At 40.4% G+C, this 21,660-nt stretch overlaps 1 protein-coding gene and 1 pseudogene across 1 annotated transcript; one reads left to right on the forward strand and one right to left on the reverse strand.

The window, feature by feature from the left end:
• The first annotated feature begins 91 nt into the window (after nucleotides 1-91).
• Nucleotides 92-21,193, forward strand: LOC117779340 (zona pellucida sperm-binding protein 3-like). Its single transcript, XM_034615436.1, is given in 8 exon segments — nucleotides 92-530; nucleotides 15,870-16,253; nucleotides 17,638-17,765; nucleotides 18,441-18,842; nucleotides 19,387-19,504; nucleotides 19,761-19,852; nucleotides 20,655-20,773; nucleotides 21,021-21,193. Coding segments are annotated over 7 exon segments (1,308 nt in total). The 5' UTR covers nucleotides 92-530; nucleotides 15,870-15,893; the 3' UTR covers nucleotides 21,110-21,193.
• On the reverse strand, nucleotides 3,411-13,361 carry LOC117779331 (annotated as a pseudogene).
• Nucleotides 21,194-21,660: the final 467 nt, after the last annotated feature.

Consider the following 21,660-nt stretch of genomic DNA (forward strand, 5'->3'; position numbering starts at 1 on the left):
AGGAGGAGGAGGAGGAGGAGGAGAGAATGAACCACTGGGACCTGACTGAAACTTCACAGGTTTTTGTTTTTATTATGTTACTACGTGGTCTCGTTGATGTCAACAAGAACAATACAACAAAGTGTTTTTATACCACAGCTCTGTGTTGACATCTCACTGAGTAATGTTAATGTAACATTAGCTGTCTCAGAAACCACTGAACAATAATTATATGAATACTGTATGTTACAGGAATATTTTGTCATTGTTTTACACATGTGGGATAAAAAACATTACAGCTTACGACCCCTAATAACTGACATTATCATATAACCAACATAACATAGATCTAATAATAAAGCCTTCTCTGAGTTTCTCCTTTGTTTGTTTTCAGACACTTCCTGAAGAGATGAGTGTGGAGCAGCACAGGGGCTGACAGCTGCAGACATGGTGACCCACCTTCTGCTGGAGTACCATGGTGTTCCTATGAACTGTAGGGACACACCTTTCAGACAGCCAGAGGAAATGCTGTGGTCAGGATCCTGAAAACTGTGTGAGTCTACCACTGTACTTCTCCCAGTACTGCCTAGAAGTGTTTTACATATTCAGAGGCAGTACCAGGAGGATGTTTGGGTTTTAGACCGCTCTGGAAGCTTCATATAGTACCACAGGTATTCACACAACTGCATATACTAGCTGCAGAAGGATATCATTTGTGTTATTATTATTACTTCTGTTGTATCTTTTTTATTTATTAGTTTTTCTATGACTATTTTCACACATTTGCTTTGAAATTGTGAATTTTCTTATGAATATATTCATATTTTTCACTATAAATATTTGTTCAATTGGGTTTACACTGTAATGAAAATTGCAATAATAAAAGGGACATTAAACAGATTTGCTGTATTTATTTTGTATTTATATTATATACATAAACAGATTTTTTACACAGGTTGGTCTGCGTGAAAGGCACCATGATTCAGCTTTGCTTTTCAAGGACGAATAGTGGTCCTGTTGAAAACAGTTACAATACTTATTAATATAATATTTGACATTCATATCCAGTTTGGCAAAAGTAATGCTTATATGAGAATGACTTACAGGGTTTGTATTCCACAAGAGTTACAAAAAAAGTTAATTATATAAATGTATATTTTAATTAAAAATATATTATATATATATATATATATATATTTGTATAGTCTTCTGAAGCTGAAATTCCGGTTTTCAACCATTCAATATCTGATATACATGTTAACAACTTTGAACATGGAGTGTGGATGTGAGTGATTTATTTCAAATGCAAGCTGTGGAAACAACAAAAATATAATACTGAAGCATTTAAAACTTTTTAAAAATAGATATGGTGAAATGGCAGTAAGAAAGGAGAGAAAATAACAAAGAATTGAAGAAAGAAACTTTTTGTTGATAATAAAACATCAGAGAATAAACATTGCAATATTAATTCCAGTGTAAACTCCATTGCTAAACAAAGCTGGATCTGAAAAAGGTTTTTCTTTCATTGGAGTTGATGTATCAGGGTCAGGAAGCTGTAAAAGAACCTTAAGAAAAAAAGTGATACATGACACAGTTGTCTCCTCCTGTAATATATAATTTCACATCCTGAGGTGGTGGGAAGTTAACTAACATTGTATTTCTGGTGCATAGTAATAAAACTAATCTATCAAACAACAGATTGAATTTATATTGATGTGGTAAATTACCTGTTCAACAGAAAACTGGACACTTCAGCGTCAGAAACTCTTTGTCTCTCAGTAGTTTTCCATCGTGGAGACAACAAGGTGTTTATCCTCATTTCCTGTTTCACCACGCCTCACTTTAACTTTCACTTTCACTTCTCAGATGAAGCCTGCAGCCGTTCCTTTGGTTTTTCAGTGCTACATTTATTGTTTATTACTTATTATTATTTAGGTATTTTCCGTTACGGTTTTTATTTTAGGCTCACTACAGAGTTAATATAACTTAGATATGAGGATTATATCCCGTTTTGTGCAAAGAGAGCATTAGAAATCCTTAGACATCTTACACACTGCTACTTTAAATTGATCTTGTAGTAAACTGCAGAAATCCTGAAGTAGATAAAAGATTATGTTGCTCAGCTCATTTACCGGTTCAAACTAGCTGCTTGTTTTCATACAAAAGTACATCGATTTTATCACTCCACAATACAATAAGATTACCAGATTCAATAACTGTATTTAATGGAGTGTTTATAGGTTGTTGCATTTGAACTATGCACACTCTAATATATAGTAGTGAAAATGATTTGGCTTGATGGTTTCCTGACTTAATGTAACACATTAAATATTCATCTTTTGTAACTGACCTTTTCCTGCCAAGCTTATGACACACCTTGCTGTTGGGTGGGTGAGAAACAATAACCTCCTTTAAAGCACACTGTCAACACAAAGCAAATGAAAAACACAAAGAGCTGTAGCAGTCATTAAAGTCAGTGTTGAGGGTGTGTGGTGTAAGAAAAGGATGTTGAAGGGCAGAAATCAAAGAGAGAGAGAGAGAGAGAGAGAGAGCTCTCATTTCTGAGATATTTCTTCATGTATTACACAATCTCAAATAAGTCTGCTTCATGTGATGAGATTTTAAAAAGAGCCACCCTGTAGACCTACCAGCAAAATCAGAACTGATTTGCTGAAACTTGAAAATTGTAACTAAAGCTTACTTTCTACTCCTGTGAGAAAAAAGCGACTGAATGTATCAGACTGGTTAGTAAATTTAGAAGGTTCACCTGGATGTCACGTTCCCATGACTGTGAATAAAAACCCATGACAGTAAATGCCGATTTAGCACAGCAGCAAACCTACACAAATCCTATGACTGTAGATATGAAAAAGTAATTTGAAAAAAGAAAAGTTAAAGGTGATAGTATTCATGTTGTGGTCTGTATGCTGTGATTGTGCTTTGGGGAACATTGAAGAATACATGCTGAGCACTGCCATTGTTTCTTTATGGAATCTGTTTAATTGAGTAATTCATCCGTACATGTTGACAACACCACAAATGGAGTGAATGATCTTTTGATTCCTTTCAAAGTGTAAATAGTTACCACAAGATAAAACTCAAAACAAAGAAACCCTTCATTCTGAGGGAGAAAATAAAAAGATTGTGCTCAATTTAAAAGAGAAAAAAAACTCAACATATTGACATATACACTTAATATTTTCCTACATTGGAAATGTAAATATTTCATATCAGATACATCACAGGAACAGGAACAGATTTTTAAATTCTGATTTTTTAAATCCTGTTTGATAAGGATGATACCACATACAGACATGGTCATGTTTTAATAAGAGACAATATATGTAAATATTTGACATCAGGATTGTCATAGAAACAAAAAAATAGCATCTCACATTAAATTTGATAAAAGAAAAAACAACAATTTCTGTGGATGTTTTTCGAGGCAAGATAATGATGTTATGTCAAACAAAATCCTAAAATCCATTTGGTATGTTTCTTAACATGTGCTCCTAGAATGTACACAGACTATCAGACTGTATTTCAGTGAGCTCATCAACACAGAGTTAAAGCAGATTACTTTGTTAAAAACATAAAAACATTCTCAGATAAAGGTGAACACAAATGGATCAAATTATCCGTGACAGGATAATGAATCAGTGTAATGAGGAGGATGTGCACTTCTCTAATCAGACAGCTTGTTGTCTCTCAGTTGATGTTAGATGACACTTTGAGACTCTGTTCTGCCTGTTGAAGTGAGATATTTTTCCAGGTTGTAGGAATATCAGCAGGCTTTACACCATATTCTTTTGCAAACTCCTCATTGAACGTTGCCATTACATATTTCCAGTAGTCTGATGCCTCATAGCTTCCATCTGGAGGAATGTTCCAATCTGGGAAGATGTCTTTGTAATTTTTGTAAGGGACCCTTCCACCTTTAACAGCACCACAGGTAAAAAGGTTGTCACTTGCCACAAATGAAGAGCATATGTCAGTGGCTAGTTTTTTACTATGGAACCACTCACGTGCATCCAGACCGTTTGGCCTATGCAGTGAAGCCTCATGCACAGAATGGTTACCACCTCCACGCACACAGGCCACTCCACAGAAGGGACACCGTTTACCACATCCAATCACTTGGGTGAAAAGCTCATTCTGGGACTTGACATCATCACGGTTCAGTATCATCTTGATGTCTCTTCTTTTAAACTCTTGCTTTAGATCTTGTTCCATTTTATTCACAAACTGTGTGAACCAGTGAGCAAACTGTTCCTGGTTTGCTTTGTTCAGGATCATGAAATCACCAAGTGCATCCTGGGAAATGACCAATGAATCACCAAGTTCCTGACAGAAGTTGTTAATGAATGTTTTCAAGTCAGCACTTGTTTTCTTTGTGGCCTTGTGGATTGCAGCCTTTATGCTTCTGATACTTGAGTCAAGATGCGGATCCACTAGCTCAAACATCTTAGAATCTTTTGATAAGTGTTTCACTGTTTGGTCAAGTATCCACTCCTTTACATATACCTCATTTGAGCGAATGTACCTTACGTACTCCGTAACCTTATGCTTTGAGAGCAAATCCAGTAACATTTCATACTGGGAGCAGACTCTTGTGATGAACTGTGATTGTTTCCTCATTTCATGAATGATATCAAGACCCAGTTTACTGTAGACAAAGTCTTCAACTGCAGGCTTCAAACATTTTTGGGTGAATTCTTCTGCTTTCTTCTGGCTCTGGTCTTGTTGATTGAACAAATCTTTAAAACTATCACGAAGCTTTTTTAATTCTTCTTCTTTGTTCAGACATAAGTAAGGGTCATTCTCCTTTAGGAAATCTTCGTGCATTTTCTGAAAGTGTCTGGCTGCAATGCCACAGATGTGCTGTTTTAGAGAAACTTCAAACTCAATTTCTATGGTTACATCCTCATCCTGTTGCAGCCTCTCATCAATTATGCGAAGGATCTCCTGGATGTAAGCATCAGAGTAGTTTTTAGTTTTTTTTGCATCTGCTTCAGGTGCATCTGTTTTCCCTTTTTTCTTCACACACTGAATGCATTCAGCTATGATTTTGTCAGCTATCTTCTGTACCCTGATTGTGGGATCTTGAATGGGTAGCCAATTGCTCGCCCCCTTTTTAGCTTTTTCAAGCATTCCTGTGGCTTTTTATTTGAAAGGCGTTTTGCCACAATCTTGCAGGCGTCTTTGATTCAGCAATTCACATGCATGACTCCCTTTGGGTGAGAGATTTATTCTTAAGTAGTGGGAGACACTGATGAAGACATTTTTTGGCTCTTGTTTGGAAAAAGACAGTTTCTTTACTGTTTCTTTCCACATCTTATCAAATTCTTGGTTCAGTTCTTCATCTCTCATCTTCATGTTTTTCTTTCGACATTCATCGATCAGTGCACACACTGCTCTTTCAATTTCATTTGTGTGGTTTTCCTTGATTTTTTCAACTTCTATCTGTCCCTCTTTGATTTCAGCCGCTGCTGTGAGTTGACTATACACAGAGTTCTCCATGTCTCGTCGAAGACTCCTTGCACTGTTTGCAAAGTCCTCTTTGTATCTTTCTACGAGATGGACATGGCCGTCTTTTTGTTCAAAATAGTTTTTCAGTTTTTCAAGATGCGCTTTCTCCAATTCCATCAGCTCTGTGGAGACTTCACTTTTCAAACTCAAGATGAGTTCTCTCATGTCAACTATTTTAGATTTGGAAGCAGGTGTTCCAAAATTTGAGATGGTTGTTTCAGCATATGTTATCCACTTGTATATGGATTCTTTGAAGTCCCATTCCCACTTGTTGAATTCTGTGCATAGCTTCATGTATGCATCAGCCACTAGACTGTTTCTGAAGCTGAAGATGAAGTTTTCATGCTTCACTGCTCTCCACAGGCTTGACATCCACACTTTAAACTTCAAGATGTCATTAGCAGAGGACTCACAGTTTCCTAGTATTTGGGTGATGTTTTTCTTGAACTGATATACAGCTTCACTGTACCCTGCATTGACTGGTGCCATTGGTGGGTTTCCATTCCAGAGTCCAGGAATGTACCAGTTCCCAGTTTCTGGGTTGTACTCCATGACATCAGTGAAGCACTTGTTCTTTTCTTTTTTCTCCATTTTGGCTGCCGTCTGTGTCATCTCGTTTAACTGATCCAAGAGCAGTTTCCTCTCTCTTTGGGTGTTCTCATTGGCTGAAACATCTGACACATTCTGGTGAACAAACTGACATTTAGGCTTTTTGCCCACCTCTTTCATCCTGAGAAACGCATGCACAACTATTTGTAGGATGTCCTTCATTTGTGTGGAATTCTCCATTGCAATATTGATAATGGTGATGTCACTCAGCCCCACAACAAGTGTTGCGAGCTCATTGTCGTGCTCATGGCTATCATCCAGTTGTGCAAGCTCTGCTGACTTTAAGCCCTCAGTGTCAATGATGACCATGAAGTCACAGTCAAGGTCTTTTTTGACATCTTCATTGATTCTGATGAGCAACATAAAAGCACCTCGAGTGCATCGGCCACTGCTGACTGCAAACTGCACTCCAAACATGGTGTTAAGAAGAGTGGACTTTCCTGTGCTCTGAACTCCAAGAACCGTGACGACCAGTATCTTGTTCTTTGGAGACACCAGTTCATTGAGCTGAGAGAGAACATCACTCACCCATGTGAGAGGTATGTTGGATGCATCTCCATCTACAAGCTCCAGGGGAAATCCATCAAGCAACAATCCTGCACAGATTTCTGGCAGATGCTGTAGTTGTTTACGTGACTGATCTTGTTCTGGAAGGGAAACTGAAGCTTCATAGATCTGACCCATTTCACGGAAGAAGTGTTCAATTCCCAGTGAGCTGTTGGAAAGCTCTTTATCAATGACTTTGAGGGCCTCTTTGTTCTCAGCATCTTTGCATTTTTCTTTGTACTCCTTCCTGAGGCCAGACAGTTTTTCTCGAGACAGGTTATCAAGGTTCATTCGCATCCATTTCAGGAAATAACGTCTCTCTATGCCTGGGCTTGATATTGCACTGATGAAGCACGTCATGGCATCTGATATGTTTACAGAGCTCTGTTTCTTCCGAAGTTTTTCTTTCTTTTCCTGAAGCCCTGCTTTGTATATTTCTATGTCTTCAGATCCAAGATTTTTAAGACGAAATTCTTCCTTCTCTAAAATTGTTAATTCCTTCCATATTTCGCCATGCAAGGGAAGCTGAGTGACTTTGTAGTCAGGGATGTTTTGAATTTTTGATGTTATGGCATCTGCATTTTCCTTGGCAGTCTGACACTCTGGACAGTCTTCATCAACCAAGATTCCCAATTCATAGGCAATGTCAGCCATCTTCTCAATGCACATCTTCTCCTTTGTGTTCTGAATAACATCGTTGACTTTTTTCCACAAACCTTTGACAAAGTCTGCATCATTTTTCTGCTTTGTCTTTGTAATGATGTTTTTTGTTAAGCCCAGCTTTGTTGCTACTGTTTTTAGAGCATCCATACTAAAGCATTTGCTTTCTTGGTTACCGACCAAAAACATCTGTGCCTTGTGGTGGAGGTTGGTTAGCAGCTTGCACTCACGGTCCAAATTGTCAAAGAACACAAACACTGCTGCAGATGTCTGACACAAGAAAGAAAACTGAGTTTCAAATGAAGCAATGTCCCCACGAAGGTTAGCTACAGCTAATGGCTCACTGAAAATATCAATGTTTTCTTTGCCAGAAGGAAGGTACCAAGTTATTTCAGTCAGTCCATTTGATATTCTTCTTGGAGTGTCACCACACTCCATATTCTTGTGAACAAAAAAGTCATTGCTCAAAAGCTTATTGAGAATCTCTGACTTGGACATGGAACATTCCCCCAGTCTCACAAAAGATATCAGTGGGATTTCAGAAAGAACAATTCTTTCTTCAGTAAAACCCTTGGATTGTACAAGTGACTGAGGTCTGTACGTTTTAACAATGTCTCTCATGGCCCAAAGCATGAGTTTGCACTGCTCTGTGTCACAATCTGGAAGCAGGAGAGGCACAGAAAACTGACACATGGACATTTTGAGGGCCATTTCCTGTTGCACAAACCCATCAGAACACAGGAAGAGAGCAGTGATTACGTCAAGGGGGTTTACCTTGTCACCTGAGTCTGTAATGTCGCTCTGATTACTGAAGTCAAATTCAATCGTTTCTGTTGCTCCGTCATTGGATGATTCACATTCAGATTTTATTTCTCTCGCTGTCACATTTACCATCATTAGTTTCTTCAAGAAATACCATGGAAGATCTGAGTTGCACTTGGCAGGTTCATCAGTGATGGCCTTCAGGTCAATCTGCAGTATTTCGCTCAGTGTTAGCTTCTCTGTGTAGCGCTGCTTCAAGCCCAGATCCTCCAACAAGGTCTGTTGTTGTGTCTCTGTGGGCATGAAAACAATGATTATTAAACCCATAATTACAATGGCCAGTGGTATTCAGATCATTCCCCTTTGCATTAGGGAGGTATGGATGATATGTGTTAAATAAGTTAGTATGTATATATGTCTTTGGAAGGACAGAAAACTGAAACCACTCTTGATCTGAAAACATTTTTCCACCCCTTTACTAGTGTACCTTTTAAGTCAATAATCAGATATCTATAAATGATATATTATTACAATAGAGATTGTTATATTAATGTATATAGCTACAGAGGGGTTATGTTTTGAATCCGTCAGTCCCATTTTTTAGCTTAATATGTCAATGTGTGACTTCACATTCTTGTGAATGTCATATATAGGTATGGGTAATATGTAGGGAATTTCATTACATCTGGCACAATTCACTTGGACTTATGGTGAACAAATCTTAAAAAGGTGAAGTTGAACAATTCAACTGAACTGGATAACCTTGTTAAAGTGTATTTAATGTTATCTTAATAGTGATACTGTCGTAATATAATGTGGCACAACTGCACAGCACCTCAATATTAACACAATAGTTAATAGAGTTTTTATGTCTTTCTTGCCAAGAGTTGAACAAGTAGATCAATACCAAACACATATCTGTAGACTCGATTGGCTGCAATTGACCTTGAGGGCAGTTGTGAGGCAGTTGGAGTGAATAACGTTTAACAGCTAAAAGAATTATCTACACCTTCCTCGAGACAAAAAGGTCCACACACGACTTGAAATTGAAATGAAACAAATTCTAAAATCCTTTCCTTTTTCCTACTGGGATTTTGCCCATTTCATGCAAACATTCTTCATTCACATTCTGATTGGTCGATCAAGGATTTGTGACTCATTGCAAATGAAGTCAAATGGCCATGTAAAGGAGGAAAGGGAGGATCATCGTGTTTGACAGCTAAATGTACATCTAAAGTAGAAGCTTCTAACTCTGGTGTAAATAATTATGTTCCACAAAAACGCAGGATCTGGTGAAACCAAAATGGCGACGCTCGTGCTACATGATGTCACTAACACTTGCAGAAAGGTTACATCAAGCAAAATGTTTTTTTTTACTCCATGAAGGTTACATTTTGGGGCTACACATTCTGTGCGACCTTGCAAGTGCCCCCCACCACAACCAGGAAGTTGTGAGAGTGGACCATCTCCCTATATTAGAAATTCTGTTGTGCAACTCTATAAGTGTAATGGCAGCCTTTTTTCCATTACGCTGCACGCCACAACATTGCAGAGTGCATTGGTTGAATGCACTTATTGTTAGTCGCTTTGGATGAAAGCATCAGCTAAATCAGTGGTTCTCAACTGGTCTGGCTTCGGGACCCACCATCACCCCTTAATGACAAGCCGCGACCCAAATCGAGGAAAATTCTCAATTTCTCAAATTTATTTAATGAAAAGATGGTGCAGTTTGAACCTGAGATAGTACAGAATATCACAGTATGCCAACACAAAAAAACAAGTTTAATGATAAACCAAAACGACCAGCAGGTGGCGATGCTAGAGAGGGAAATATTCCCTATTACACTCAATTAGCTGCATTTTGATTAAAACCCCAAAATTGCTTCTTAAGGACACAAGGTAATACAACATACATAACAATTCAGTAACTTCAGCCTTTTTAACAGACTCAACAGTGCTTTCATGCACAAACATGAAATAAAAGTCCAACTATTGAGAAGTAGTAGAAAAAGACTCAAATTATGTAGCTTTAGCTGAGAATACTCACTCACTGAATCTATGACAACCAACAAAACTGATCCTATTCACACTGAAAACGGGTCCGCGACCCACCAGTTGAGAATCACTGAGCTAAATGATATGTAATGTAATGTAATGGACACTAGGAACATACTGGACTGGAAATGGAGGAAACTATTTCAAGTTGTTCAAGCTAATTTGGCAGGTTTGCAAGATCATACATTGATAGTTGATTTTAACAACTTTGCAAATGCACAATAAACTAATACAAATGATGTCAGAGAAGAAATCTGGGGTATTATGGCTGTGGCTATAACAATGATGAGGTGGCTAAGGTTGCCAGCAGAAGGTTTTGAGGTAGATGCGCCTCTTAAAACCACTGAAAAGCATGACTATCAGTCAGTGCAATATTGGGCAATCTAATGACAAGTTTATATTTCGTGAAATGTAAGGACAACTGCCTACTATTGGAGCTACACTACCAGATGTCTTGGCTCAGTCAAATGCACTTCAGAAAACTGAGGCCAAAGCTGTAAATAGACTGAACAAACATCCTTGTTTGAAGATTTATTCAGTGTCGCCTCATTTTTGTCTGCACAGGACTTGGCCCAGTCAGTCTCACTCACATCCGAGCTAGAGACCTGTGCATCTAGGTTAATATTTCGAGTGGACTGCATTAAAAGCACCAAGTGCAGTCATCCCTCCACCCGCTTCAATATAGTGATCTTCTATCATGTCCTCAGTAGAAAACCTGAGCAAGCACTGCTGCATCAGCATTTAGCCGTAAACACAGGTTCTTCTTAGAGAAGGACTGTCTGTGGACTGAGGTCCAACTTTATTGAGTAACTGATGGGAACGTAACTTCAGAGATAGCCAGGTTTGGCATTTACTGTAAATGCTAATGGAGAGCATGTTCCCTGTTTGTCCACTAGTTGTTAGACTACCACAGTGGTTCTCAAACCTTTTCTGTCATGCCCCACTTTGGAGCTAGAATATTTTTCATGCCCCACCCGCTCCCCTGCCCCAACAAAATTATGACAAAATGGGCCAAGTTTAACATAAAATAAAATACACATGAACATTAAATTCACATTACTTTCAGGAATTTCTTATGTGCAAATAAAAAACCTTTTTCAAACAACTTTTTGTGACATTTGCCACTTTTTTCAAAGAATAGTGCAATAACTTTGCTTAAATTCAACTTAATTGAAGTACTTTTGGTGACATTTATCACTACATTCCTCCATCAGTCTGTACTTTTTCAAAAATAGAGAAAAAATAAATTAAATTATAATCACTTTGTTACAACCATGATAAAGCTCAACCAAAAAGAACACATGCATGTGACTGGGGTGTAATGTTTCCAAGTGTCTTCTTAATTTGTTGGGTCTCATTCTGTCAGCTGCCAGAGTTTTCAGACCTAAAAGACACACTGGTCTCTCCTCATGTCCTCCTTCATTCACTGTGAACCCAAGAGCAAGATCGGCTTCATCGTACTTTCTTCTCAACTTGGTTTTTGAACACTGTGTCTTGTTTGTCACTGACCGGCTGCTTCACGTGAACGAGCTCTGATCTCACTGTGTGTGTCTCTCTGAGCGAATGTGGGGGGGGGGGGGGGGGCGGAGCCCCGGGGCCTGTGTGTGTGTGTGTGCGCTGTCTGGGGGCACACACACACACACACACACACACACACACATTCGCCCGCTCCTGGTATTTCATGCTGGCCTGATACGATGATGATTTAACAAATTAACGTGAACGTGAGTTCACTGTTAGCGAAAAATATGCGCGACATGCACAACACTGTACAGGAGCCGCTGCAGAGCCGCTGCAGAGCCGCGGGTTGCGACCCCTGGCTACGGCGAAAGAACGATTTGTTTACTGTTCCACCGTTAAAGAGATGCGGACGTCAAAACATTAGTTCCGCCTCACATTTCCCCTCCCGGTCGCGCGCCCCACCTGTTATGCCTCTGCGCCACACAGTTTGAGAATCACTGGACTACCATGACCTTTGCAAGTGAGGGTATTTAAACAGCCCTGCCTTGTATGTGCTACTTGTCACTGTCTGTGCAGCAACCCATAACTATAAACCCTGTAGTTTTAGTAGTAGTCATATAGTTTTCAAGAATTTCATGGCTGCCTGTTGTGTTCACAGTAATGCTCTGCTCTGTTAAAAACAGTTTTAACGATGGAAATATTAATAACTGCTTTAAACTACTTACAAACTGCACAGTAAATGGTGCCTTTCAATCTGAACAATAGAGTGCATGAGACTGACCTTCGTGGCGTTTTCTATTGGCGCCAAGGTTATGATGACCAGGTGGATCTCCATCGCCCATTCCCTTGATAAATGAAAAAAACACATTTGCAAACGTGACGAATCAACTTATTATCCCATACACATTAGCTTATAGTGAAGTGTTTCCATAGAATTAGTTTTTATCAACACAAAATAACTAGATTAGCTGTTTACCTCCATTGTGGCTGTACTCTCAATCCTCTCACTTGTGCTTCTCACTGTAAAATAGAAGACAATTCTGTCAGGCTTCATTCCTGTGACGGTTACACCATCAGCTCAGTGTTAGTATAGTTTTGTTACATTTCATTTCAGTAAAAACATTACACATAGTTATTTGTTCATAGCCTCTTTATTTAACGGACAGTTAATTTTCTGAGTTGGGTGCACACAAGTTGGTCAATATTCTGTCTTTTTCTTTAATTATTCTATGTTTCTCTTTAATTTGCAATGACACTTGTTTGCAGTGAGCTCCCCGGGCAAAATGCTTGAAGCTTGCAGGAAGTGGCCTTTTAAGCCCAGCCCACAGGAAGTGGAGGAGGCCCAAGCATGACTGGAGGAAGGGGGGGGGGGGTGTAATAATTTACATCAACCAGTCTTTAAAATGTCTTTGTACCCCTCTCATCACATCAATGATTCTCGCGAAAAGAAAAAAAACATAAGTAATTTTCATAAATTCCTAACAAAGCTATGTTATTGGTGTAGTTATGCAGGTCCTCCCATCAGGCACATGTTAGAAAAATCACTGACTAAACAATATAACGACCAAACTCTGTCATAAGCAACCTACCTTTGAAGGAAATTTACCCATGGCACGACTGCATTCTTTTGTCCAGGATTTTCTTTCGCAGTTACTCAGGTTTTGCAGGTGAAGTATTTCTGCTGATGCCGTAGACAAAACACCTCTCTCCACCACAGGAGCCAATGCAATAATGCGCTGCAGAACACTCCTTTTATGCTCCTCAGCAAGACACTTTCACTTTCAGTTTGACACGGTCACATGGTTTCCCAGAAAGGGACGGTTTGCAGTAAATTGAAATAATGCCACACACTTAGTGCATTGCCTATTTTTTTAAATCAATGTTGAAGCCCATGGAAACAATATTTACAATATTTATTACATGTTTCCCACACAATCAAAATGAACTGTAAAGTTGTCATGAATACACTGAGACTGGGACAGGCATGAAGATGTGGTGGAATTTGCAGAAAATAAACAAGCTATGAAACATCTACTCATGAAATTCAACTGTTACAATGAAGAAAGGCTACATGTTGCAGTATCATGCAACTCATCTTTACCATCAATACATTTAAGATAAACTGGATTCATAGATAAGTTGAATGTCAGCTTTGCTTATGTAAGGACATGCAATGGAAAGGGTAAAAAGTCCAACTCTTGGGAGAGCACTTTGATCACAGACATTGATTGTGAGTGCATGTGAAAGATCATAAATGTAAAGCAGTCCCTCTCAGGTAGTACGTGGGGCGTTGTCTAGGATATACAATGATTCATTTACAGATGATGTATGATAAGGTCAAAGAATAGACTGTAGTAGCTGTTTCTGCCATGAAACAACAGCCAACTCAGCTCACAAGACATTGGATATTGTGTCGGCAAATGCATTGATCACAAGTGGTCAGGCCTTTCATACCACCCCAGTGCCAAGTGGGATGGATGGATGAATGGAGAGAGGAATGAATGGATGGAGGGAGGGATGCATAGATGAATTAATGGAGAGAGGGGGGGAGGAATGAATGGATGCATAGATGAATGAATGGATGGATGGATGGATGAATGCATGGATGGATGGAGGGAGGGATGAATGAATGGATGCATAGATGAATGAATGGAGGGAGGGATGGATGGATGCATGGATGGATGTAGGGAGGGATGAATGAATGGATGCATAGATGAATGAATGGAGGGAGGGATGGATGAATGCATGGATGGATGTAGGGAGGGATGAATGAATGGATGCATAGATGAATGGAGGGAGGGAGGGATGAATGAATGAATGGATGAATAGTTTAATGAATGGAGGGAGGGAGGGAGGGATGAATGGATGGATGAATGGAGGGAGGGAGGGGTGTATGAATGGATGGATGGATGGATGAATGGAGGGATGTAGGGATGAATGCATGGATACATAGATGAATGAATGGGACTGAAGTACTTCTGACGGTGTTTCCCACAGCTCTCTGCGCAACTGATTGTGACAATGCGACTCCAGCTGTCGGTCGCTAACCACGCTGCCTGTGTGAAAATGGCCGTCCTGCTACAGTTCACCGGGCTCCACCTCGACTTTCTGGCGGTCGCGCTGTCGGTGAGCACCTCTTCTTTCGCTGTAGGAACCCAGGACAGCAGCAGACTCGAGATCCACTTTCACTTTGAGTTTGACACGGTCACATGGTTTCCCACAAAGGGACAGTTTGCAGAAAATTGAAATAATGCCACACACTTAGTGCATTGCCTATTTTTTTTAAATCAATGTTGAAGCCCATGGAAACAATATTTACAATATTTATTACATGTTTCCCACACAATCAAAATGAACTGTAAAGTTGTCATGAATACACTGAGACTGGGACAGGCATGAAGATGTGGTGGAATTTGCAGAAAATAAACAAGCTATGAAACTTCTACTCATGAAATTCAACTGTTACAATGAAGAAAGGCTACATGTTGCAGTATCATGCAGCTCATCTTTACCATCAATACATTTAAGATAAACTGGATTCATAGATAAGTTGAATGTCAGCTTTGCTTATGTATGGACATGCAATGGAAAGGGTAAAAAGTCCAACTCTTGGGAGAGCACTTTGATCAAAGACATTGATTGTGAGTGCATGTGAAAGATCTTAAATGTAAAGCAGTCCCTCTCAGGTAGTACATGGGGCGTTGTCTAAGATATACAATGATTCATTTACAGATGATGTATGATAAGGTCAAAGAATAGACTATAGTAGCTGTTTCTGCCATGAAACAACATCCAACTCAGCTCACAAGACATTGGATATTGTGTCGGCAAATGCATTGATCACAAGTGGTCAGGCCTTTCATACCACCCCAGTGCCAAGTGGGATGGATGGATGAATGGAGGGAGGAATGAATGGATGGAGGGAGGGATGCATAAATTAATGAATGGAGGGAGGGAGGAATGAATGGAGGGAGGGAGGGAGGGATGCATGCATGAATGGATGCATACATGAATGAAGGGAGGGAGGAATGAATGGATGGATGGATGGATGAATGGATGCATAGATGAATGAAGGGAGGGATGAATGAATGGATGCATAGTTTAATGAATGGAGGGAGGGATGGATGCATAGTTTAATGAATGGAGGGAGGGATGGATGCATAGATGAATGAATGAATGAATGAATGAATGGATGGAGGGAGGAATGAATTCATTAATGGAGGGGTGAATGAATGGGACTGAAGTACTTCTGACGGTGTTTCCCACAGTTCTCTGCGCAACTGATTGTGACAATGCGACTCCAGCCGTCGGTCGCTAACCACGCTGCCTGTGTGAAAATGGCCGTCCTGCTACAGTTCACCGGGCTCCACCTCGACTTTCTGGCGGTCGCGCTGTCGGTGAGCGCCTCTTCTTTCGCCATGGGAACCCGGGACAGCAGCAGACTCGAGATCCGCTGCGGAGAGGCGGAGGTGAGGGTCACCGTGCAGCGGCGGCTCCTCGAGGAGAGACGGGTCCCGTTCAGACGCGAGCACCTTCGACTCGGGGCGAAGCCGACGCGGGGCCAGGAGGCGTCGTGCGGACCGCGGGGACTCATGACCGGCGAGGCAGCGGTCATCTCCGCGGGGCTGCGGGACTGTGGGGCCGAGTCCAGAGTAAGAGGGAGAGCCGCGGAGGCAAAGTCTGAGCTCTCGGATAAAAACGCGAGGGAATGTAGTTATAAAGCACGTTTCCTTCACCGAAATCAGGGCGATGCGCAGGCACATGAAAAAACAACAACTGAGACCAAATATACATTTCAAATCTCAAAGCACAGGTTGCCATAATTTTCAAACAAAATAAAAGGGAAGTACAAAAGAGATTAAAAAAAATTAAAAAACGATTAAAAGAGGTGAACGAAATAAAAAGGATCAATTATTACAAACATTTTCAAATATTTTGAAACAAAAAAAAAGTAAAATGGAAGTGAGAAAATATTTAAATTGAATTAAATGCAAGAATGATATGACCTTGCAAAATGGCTTCCTTAAAGGGACAGTTCACCCAGAAATGAAAATCCACTCATTATCGACTTTGCCACTTTGCCGATGTAGAGGTGGCTGAAGCGTTTTAGTCCACAAAACACTTTACAAACAACCGAAAGCAAAGTGCCTCCATACTGGTCCTGTGGTGTCTTCCAAGTGTCCGCAAGCGCCGACTATCAAATTGAACTCAACAGCGTCATTTACACCAGGTTTTTAGCCTAAATGTCCTCAGATATTCGCCTCTGGAGCTGCGTTCCTCCGTGGTTTACAGTGGACATCTAGGCTAAAAACATGGTGTAGATGACGCTGTTTTGAGACGAATTTGAAAAGATGAATGATTTTTGTGGACTCGAACACTTCACCCACCCCTCCGTCGGCATAGTGGTGAGTCGATAGTGAGTGAATTTTCATTTTTGGGAGAACTATCCCATGTGTTTAGCCCTTTCCTGAAGATTGCAATGGAGGGACCATCAGGCAGTTGGTTCCAGCGCTGTGCTGCATAGTGACCAAGGGGTCTCAGAGGTCTCGCATGCAGGGTTCTGTTGGACTAACTTGTCTGTTATGTATTTGGGGAAACAGATCACTCAGTATTGGATTCATGGACAGTGATACTGCCTATTGACCTTATTCTGAATAAGACATTATTCCCATTATAATGTTTACATGAGTTGCTAATAGAATATTCCATTCATATTCCAGTTTACGTGCTACAGCGGAGTCTGAGGATGATGTCGACATAATGCAACTAAAGTCGTAATGTTCCATGTGTTAATTTAGTTGTTGCTTATTCTGAGTATGACCTTATTTGGGTCAAGGTAATTAGACAGTGCTGTTTACATTACAGTGTCTTATTCAGACGATTGGATCAATAAAAAAAGAAAGTGAAAGCTCGTAATTTCAGTGATTGACAGAAAAGCAATTCATTTCTCAATTAAAAAAATTTAAATATAATGCAGTGATTTTTTTTATAGACATATATATTTGTTTTAATGTCTATATTATTGCTACTTTCCAGGTTCATGGTGAGTGGCTTGTGTATTCCAACCAGCTCTTTCTATTTCCTGCTGTGATTTCGACCTCTTCAGGCAGTGTAATAGTTAGAGCAGCAACAACCATCATACCTGTTGAGTGCCATTATAACAGGTGAGGCTGATGCATTATTGTTTATGTACAGTGGAAACATTTGAAGCGTTTGAGTATCAATTTAGTTAAGGATATTTCAGTGTACAATCATTTTGTCTGGATGAGAAAGAAATCTCAGAACGAAAGCTGTTGTGTGTGTGTGTGTGTGTGTGTGTGTGTGTGTGTGTGTGTGTGTGTGTGTGTGTGTGTGTGTGTGTGTGTGTGTGTGTGTGTGTGTGTGTGTGTGTGTGTGATAAACTTGTGAGCAAATAAAACAAACGCAAAGTAAACGTCAGCACAGTTCAGTAACTTGCGATGAGTGTTTATAGTGTAAAGTGTGAAGTGAGCGCAGGTCAGCAGCAGTGTGGTGGGAGGCCTCAGATAGAGACTCCGACACGGTACAAACCAGCTTCTGCTCTGATCCTGAATCAACGTCGCCCATGATTTTACAGCGTTGGTCCGTAGTGGAAACTCTGTATTCACTCTTTTCTGTTTCCACTGCACTCTGGAGCCATGAAGCAATAATAATTTTGTACATTTCACTCAAAATCCCACGGTGCTTCCGGGCTTACTTCACGGCACACCAGTGTGCACACCATTTGGGAACCACTGGATTGGAGCAATGTTAAGGGATGTAATAAGCTGCCATCAGCACTTTAACTGTATGACCCGTGCCTTGTTTTTTTGTAAGCACAGAAAGCAGACAGTGAATGCAGACGCATTAACCCCAACCTGGCAACCCATGACATCCACTATCGGTGTATTTGGCCTTCTGCACTTCTCCCTTCGTACCATGGCAGGTGAAAACTCTATCTCACTGAAGTTTGACTATCAGTGGAGGATTTCTCTGTCAATATTTCTTTCAAAATAATATGAAATTGAAACCGACTAAAAATAAAAAAAGTTATGTCCATACACAGATGACTGCAACTCTCTACGTAGTTCCTCAGTGTACCAGCAGGGGGAAGCAGTGTTTTTGGAGGCCAGTGTGGAGGCGCCGCTGCATCCTCTACTCACTGTATATGTGGACTACTGTGTTGCTACACTGAAGCCTGACCCTCTCTCCTCACCAAGCTACAGGTTTATCACCAATTATGGGTCAGTCGGTCCTTCTGGCTCCAAAAACCTCAACAAAATTCTATGCATTTGTGTCTGGTTCAAAGTACTAAACTCAACACAACTAAAATGGTTCTCTGTAGAGCGCATACCTACGCCTAAGCCCAACAGTCCCCTGATGAAATTATTTTTAAATTCACCAGATCATGAATTTTATTTGGATCTGCACAAATTTGCTCACACACACAGATATCAATCCCCTAAAACAATTTTTTTTTTCCATCAAGATCCACGAATAACAGAATTTTATTCTGCATCCTTCCACCAAGTTTTGTGGCAGCCCGTCCTGTAGTTTTTGTGTAATGCTGCTAAATAATAGATTAACACACAATTGTAGATTAAAACATAATCCTCTTTGGCAGAGGTAACAAAAGTGCTTAATCCAAGAATTCAAATGTCACATTGAATCTAATGAGTGGAATCCTCAGCCAAGTATGATCATCTTTCAGTGTTTCGGACCAGCTTGGAAGCAAAGCTCTGTTGGTATCATCATGTCTAAATGAGATGTGTTTCTCCATCATTCCAGATGTCTTGTAGACAGTGTATTACCAGGGTCTTCATCTAAATTCCTCCTGCGGGAGCAAGAAAACCGGTTGTGCTTCAGTGTCCAAGCCTTCCACTTCAAGCAGGATTCTGGGGAACAGGTAACAACACCTCATTGGGCAGTTGTCACGTTATTATTTTCCAAATGACAATTGACACTGGAGGAACCATATTCGCACAAAGATGCTATTTGTGGAATTCATCGCTCTTATTTTTGAACTCATCCTACAGCAGTGTATTGTCAGCCAAGCACTTTTCAGTTGCATTATGATTAATCACGCACAAGTGTATTTATCACATTGCTGAAATCAATACTGGATCAAATGTACTTTTATTCATTTGGCTTTGTTCTTCAAGATGTTCATCAGCTGCCACCTGAGGGCCACTCCGAAACCAAACTCCCAGAGCCACCTGAACAAAGCCTGCTTCTTCCACAGGCCCACATTCAGGTTAGGCTGCATCTAGTGACGTTCAGTGTTGAATCAGTTCGTCATGCTTTGGTCTGAACTAGTGCTGCACGATTAATCTAATGTTCATCAATAGCCCGTGCAGTTATATAAGCACACAAAGCTGCGATTTAATGTTTAATTCTGTGCAGATATAAACAATCGTCACTCTCCAGTCCTGCTGAGCTCATCGTCTGTGACAGAATCAGTGGCTGTGTGATCGATTTTCTCTTTCTGGTTTATTTCTGCGCTAAAAATTAGTTTTCCCTCTTAATGGGTTTATTTCCTCTGTAGCAGCTGAACATGTGACAGCAGCAAGCAGAGACTCCTGCAGCCGAAATTAACTATCTCTGAAACAGTCACTATAGACAGACTTGAAAATACTCACCGGCCTTGCAACCCATAATGCAACACTTGTACGCTCCATTGTTGAGTGAACTTGCAATTGTCTGTACAAAGCCTGTCTTATATTGGACTCATTGCGGTGTGCACTCTCTCCAGACCAGTAAAGAACTGTCATCATGGTTTTTCTGTTCATTCCGTTTTGTTACTTGGCAAAAATACTTTGACCTCATACATGTTATGATGGATGTTCAAGAAATATGCATTAAACATAATCAGCAACTGTGCATTTTCTTTGATAACCAAGCACTCCTGCAAAAAATTTATTATATTGCAATTGCAATATCGTCCACAATAATCGCAATAAGTCTTTGTACACCAAATTGTGCAGCACTAGTCTTATCTTAAGATCCACTGATATAAATGCATCTAGGTATTATCCGGATGTCCCTCTGTCACTCAGGTGGCGTGCCACAGAGGGGGACCAGGCTCTGTGCGAATGCTGTGACTCTGACGACTGCTTGAGACAGACTGGAGTGGGGAACATTGGCTACACTGTCCACACGACTCCACCCCATAAAGGTTTTCCCATGAACTTTACACGTTTTTGACGTCATTTTTACCAGTTGTGCTGAATGCAGATGACAGCCATAGCAACGTTTATGGATGTGAAGCCTATGCATGGTCACTAAACGTGTGTGTGTGTGTGTGTGTGTGTGTGTGTGTGTGTGTGTGTGTGTGTGTGTGTGTGTGTGTGTGTGTGTGTGTGTGTGTGTGTGTGTGTGTGTGTGTGTGTGTGTGTGTGTGTGTGTCTGTGTGTGTGTGTCAGAAACGACGCATGAGGCGGACACAACAGTCGGGCCTCTTCACACCCTGCCACCCTCCCATTGGACGGGTCATCTGTCAGTCAGTCACTGAAGAGCATTTTCACGACTTGACTATTAGGTGGGTACAGGGACTGCTGAGAGCTGGGGAGTTGACCAATAAAGCATTTATCACGTATTGTTTTTCTTGTTTCTAATCCTTCAGTGAATAAATGCATAGCTCAAAGGCATGAATAGCCTGCTACAGCATTGGCTCTACAGATTTATGCATGGAGCCTCCTTCTAAGCACATTTAAAGTCCCTTCATGTGAGGATTTATTTTTTGACTACTCTGAAGCCTTGGAGGCCGTTTACAGCAGTGATTCACCGCAGCCATACACCACTGCTAACAGCATATGCTGGCAGGAGAAATGAAAAGGCAAGATTTGGCAAAGGATGTGTTCCTTTTCTGGTTGTCAGCTAAAAGATTCAACCCAAATTTGTTTCTGTAAACTAAATGTAACTGTGTCTACATGTAGTGAAACACTTCCATGTGTATGCCAGCAGAGTGCGCTAGTGCTGCTCCTCGTTGACTGAGCTGAAGATGCATATTTTGAGAAAGCTTTATTTCGCCCCAAGAGAAATAAACAAAACAAACCAATTTTC

The sequence above is a fragment of the Hippoglossus hippoglossus genome, chromosome 18 (assembly GCF_009819705.1).
Source record: "Hippoglossus hippoglossus isolate fHipHip1 chromosome 18, fHipHip1.pri, whole genome shotgun sequence".
Classification (NCBI taxonomy): domain Eukaryota; kingdom Metazoa; phylum Chordata; class Actinopteri; order Pleuronectiformes; family Pleuronectidae; genus Hippoglossus; species Hippoglossus hippoglossus.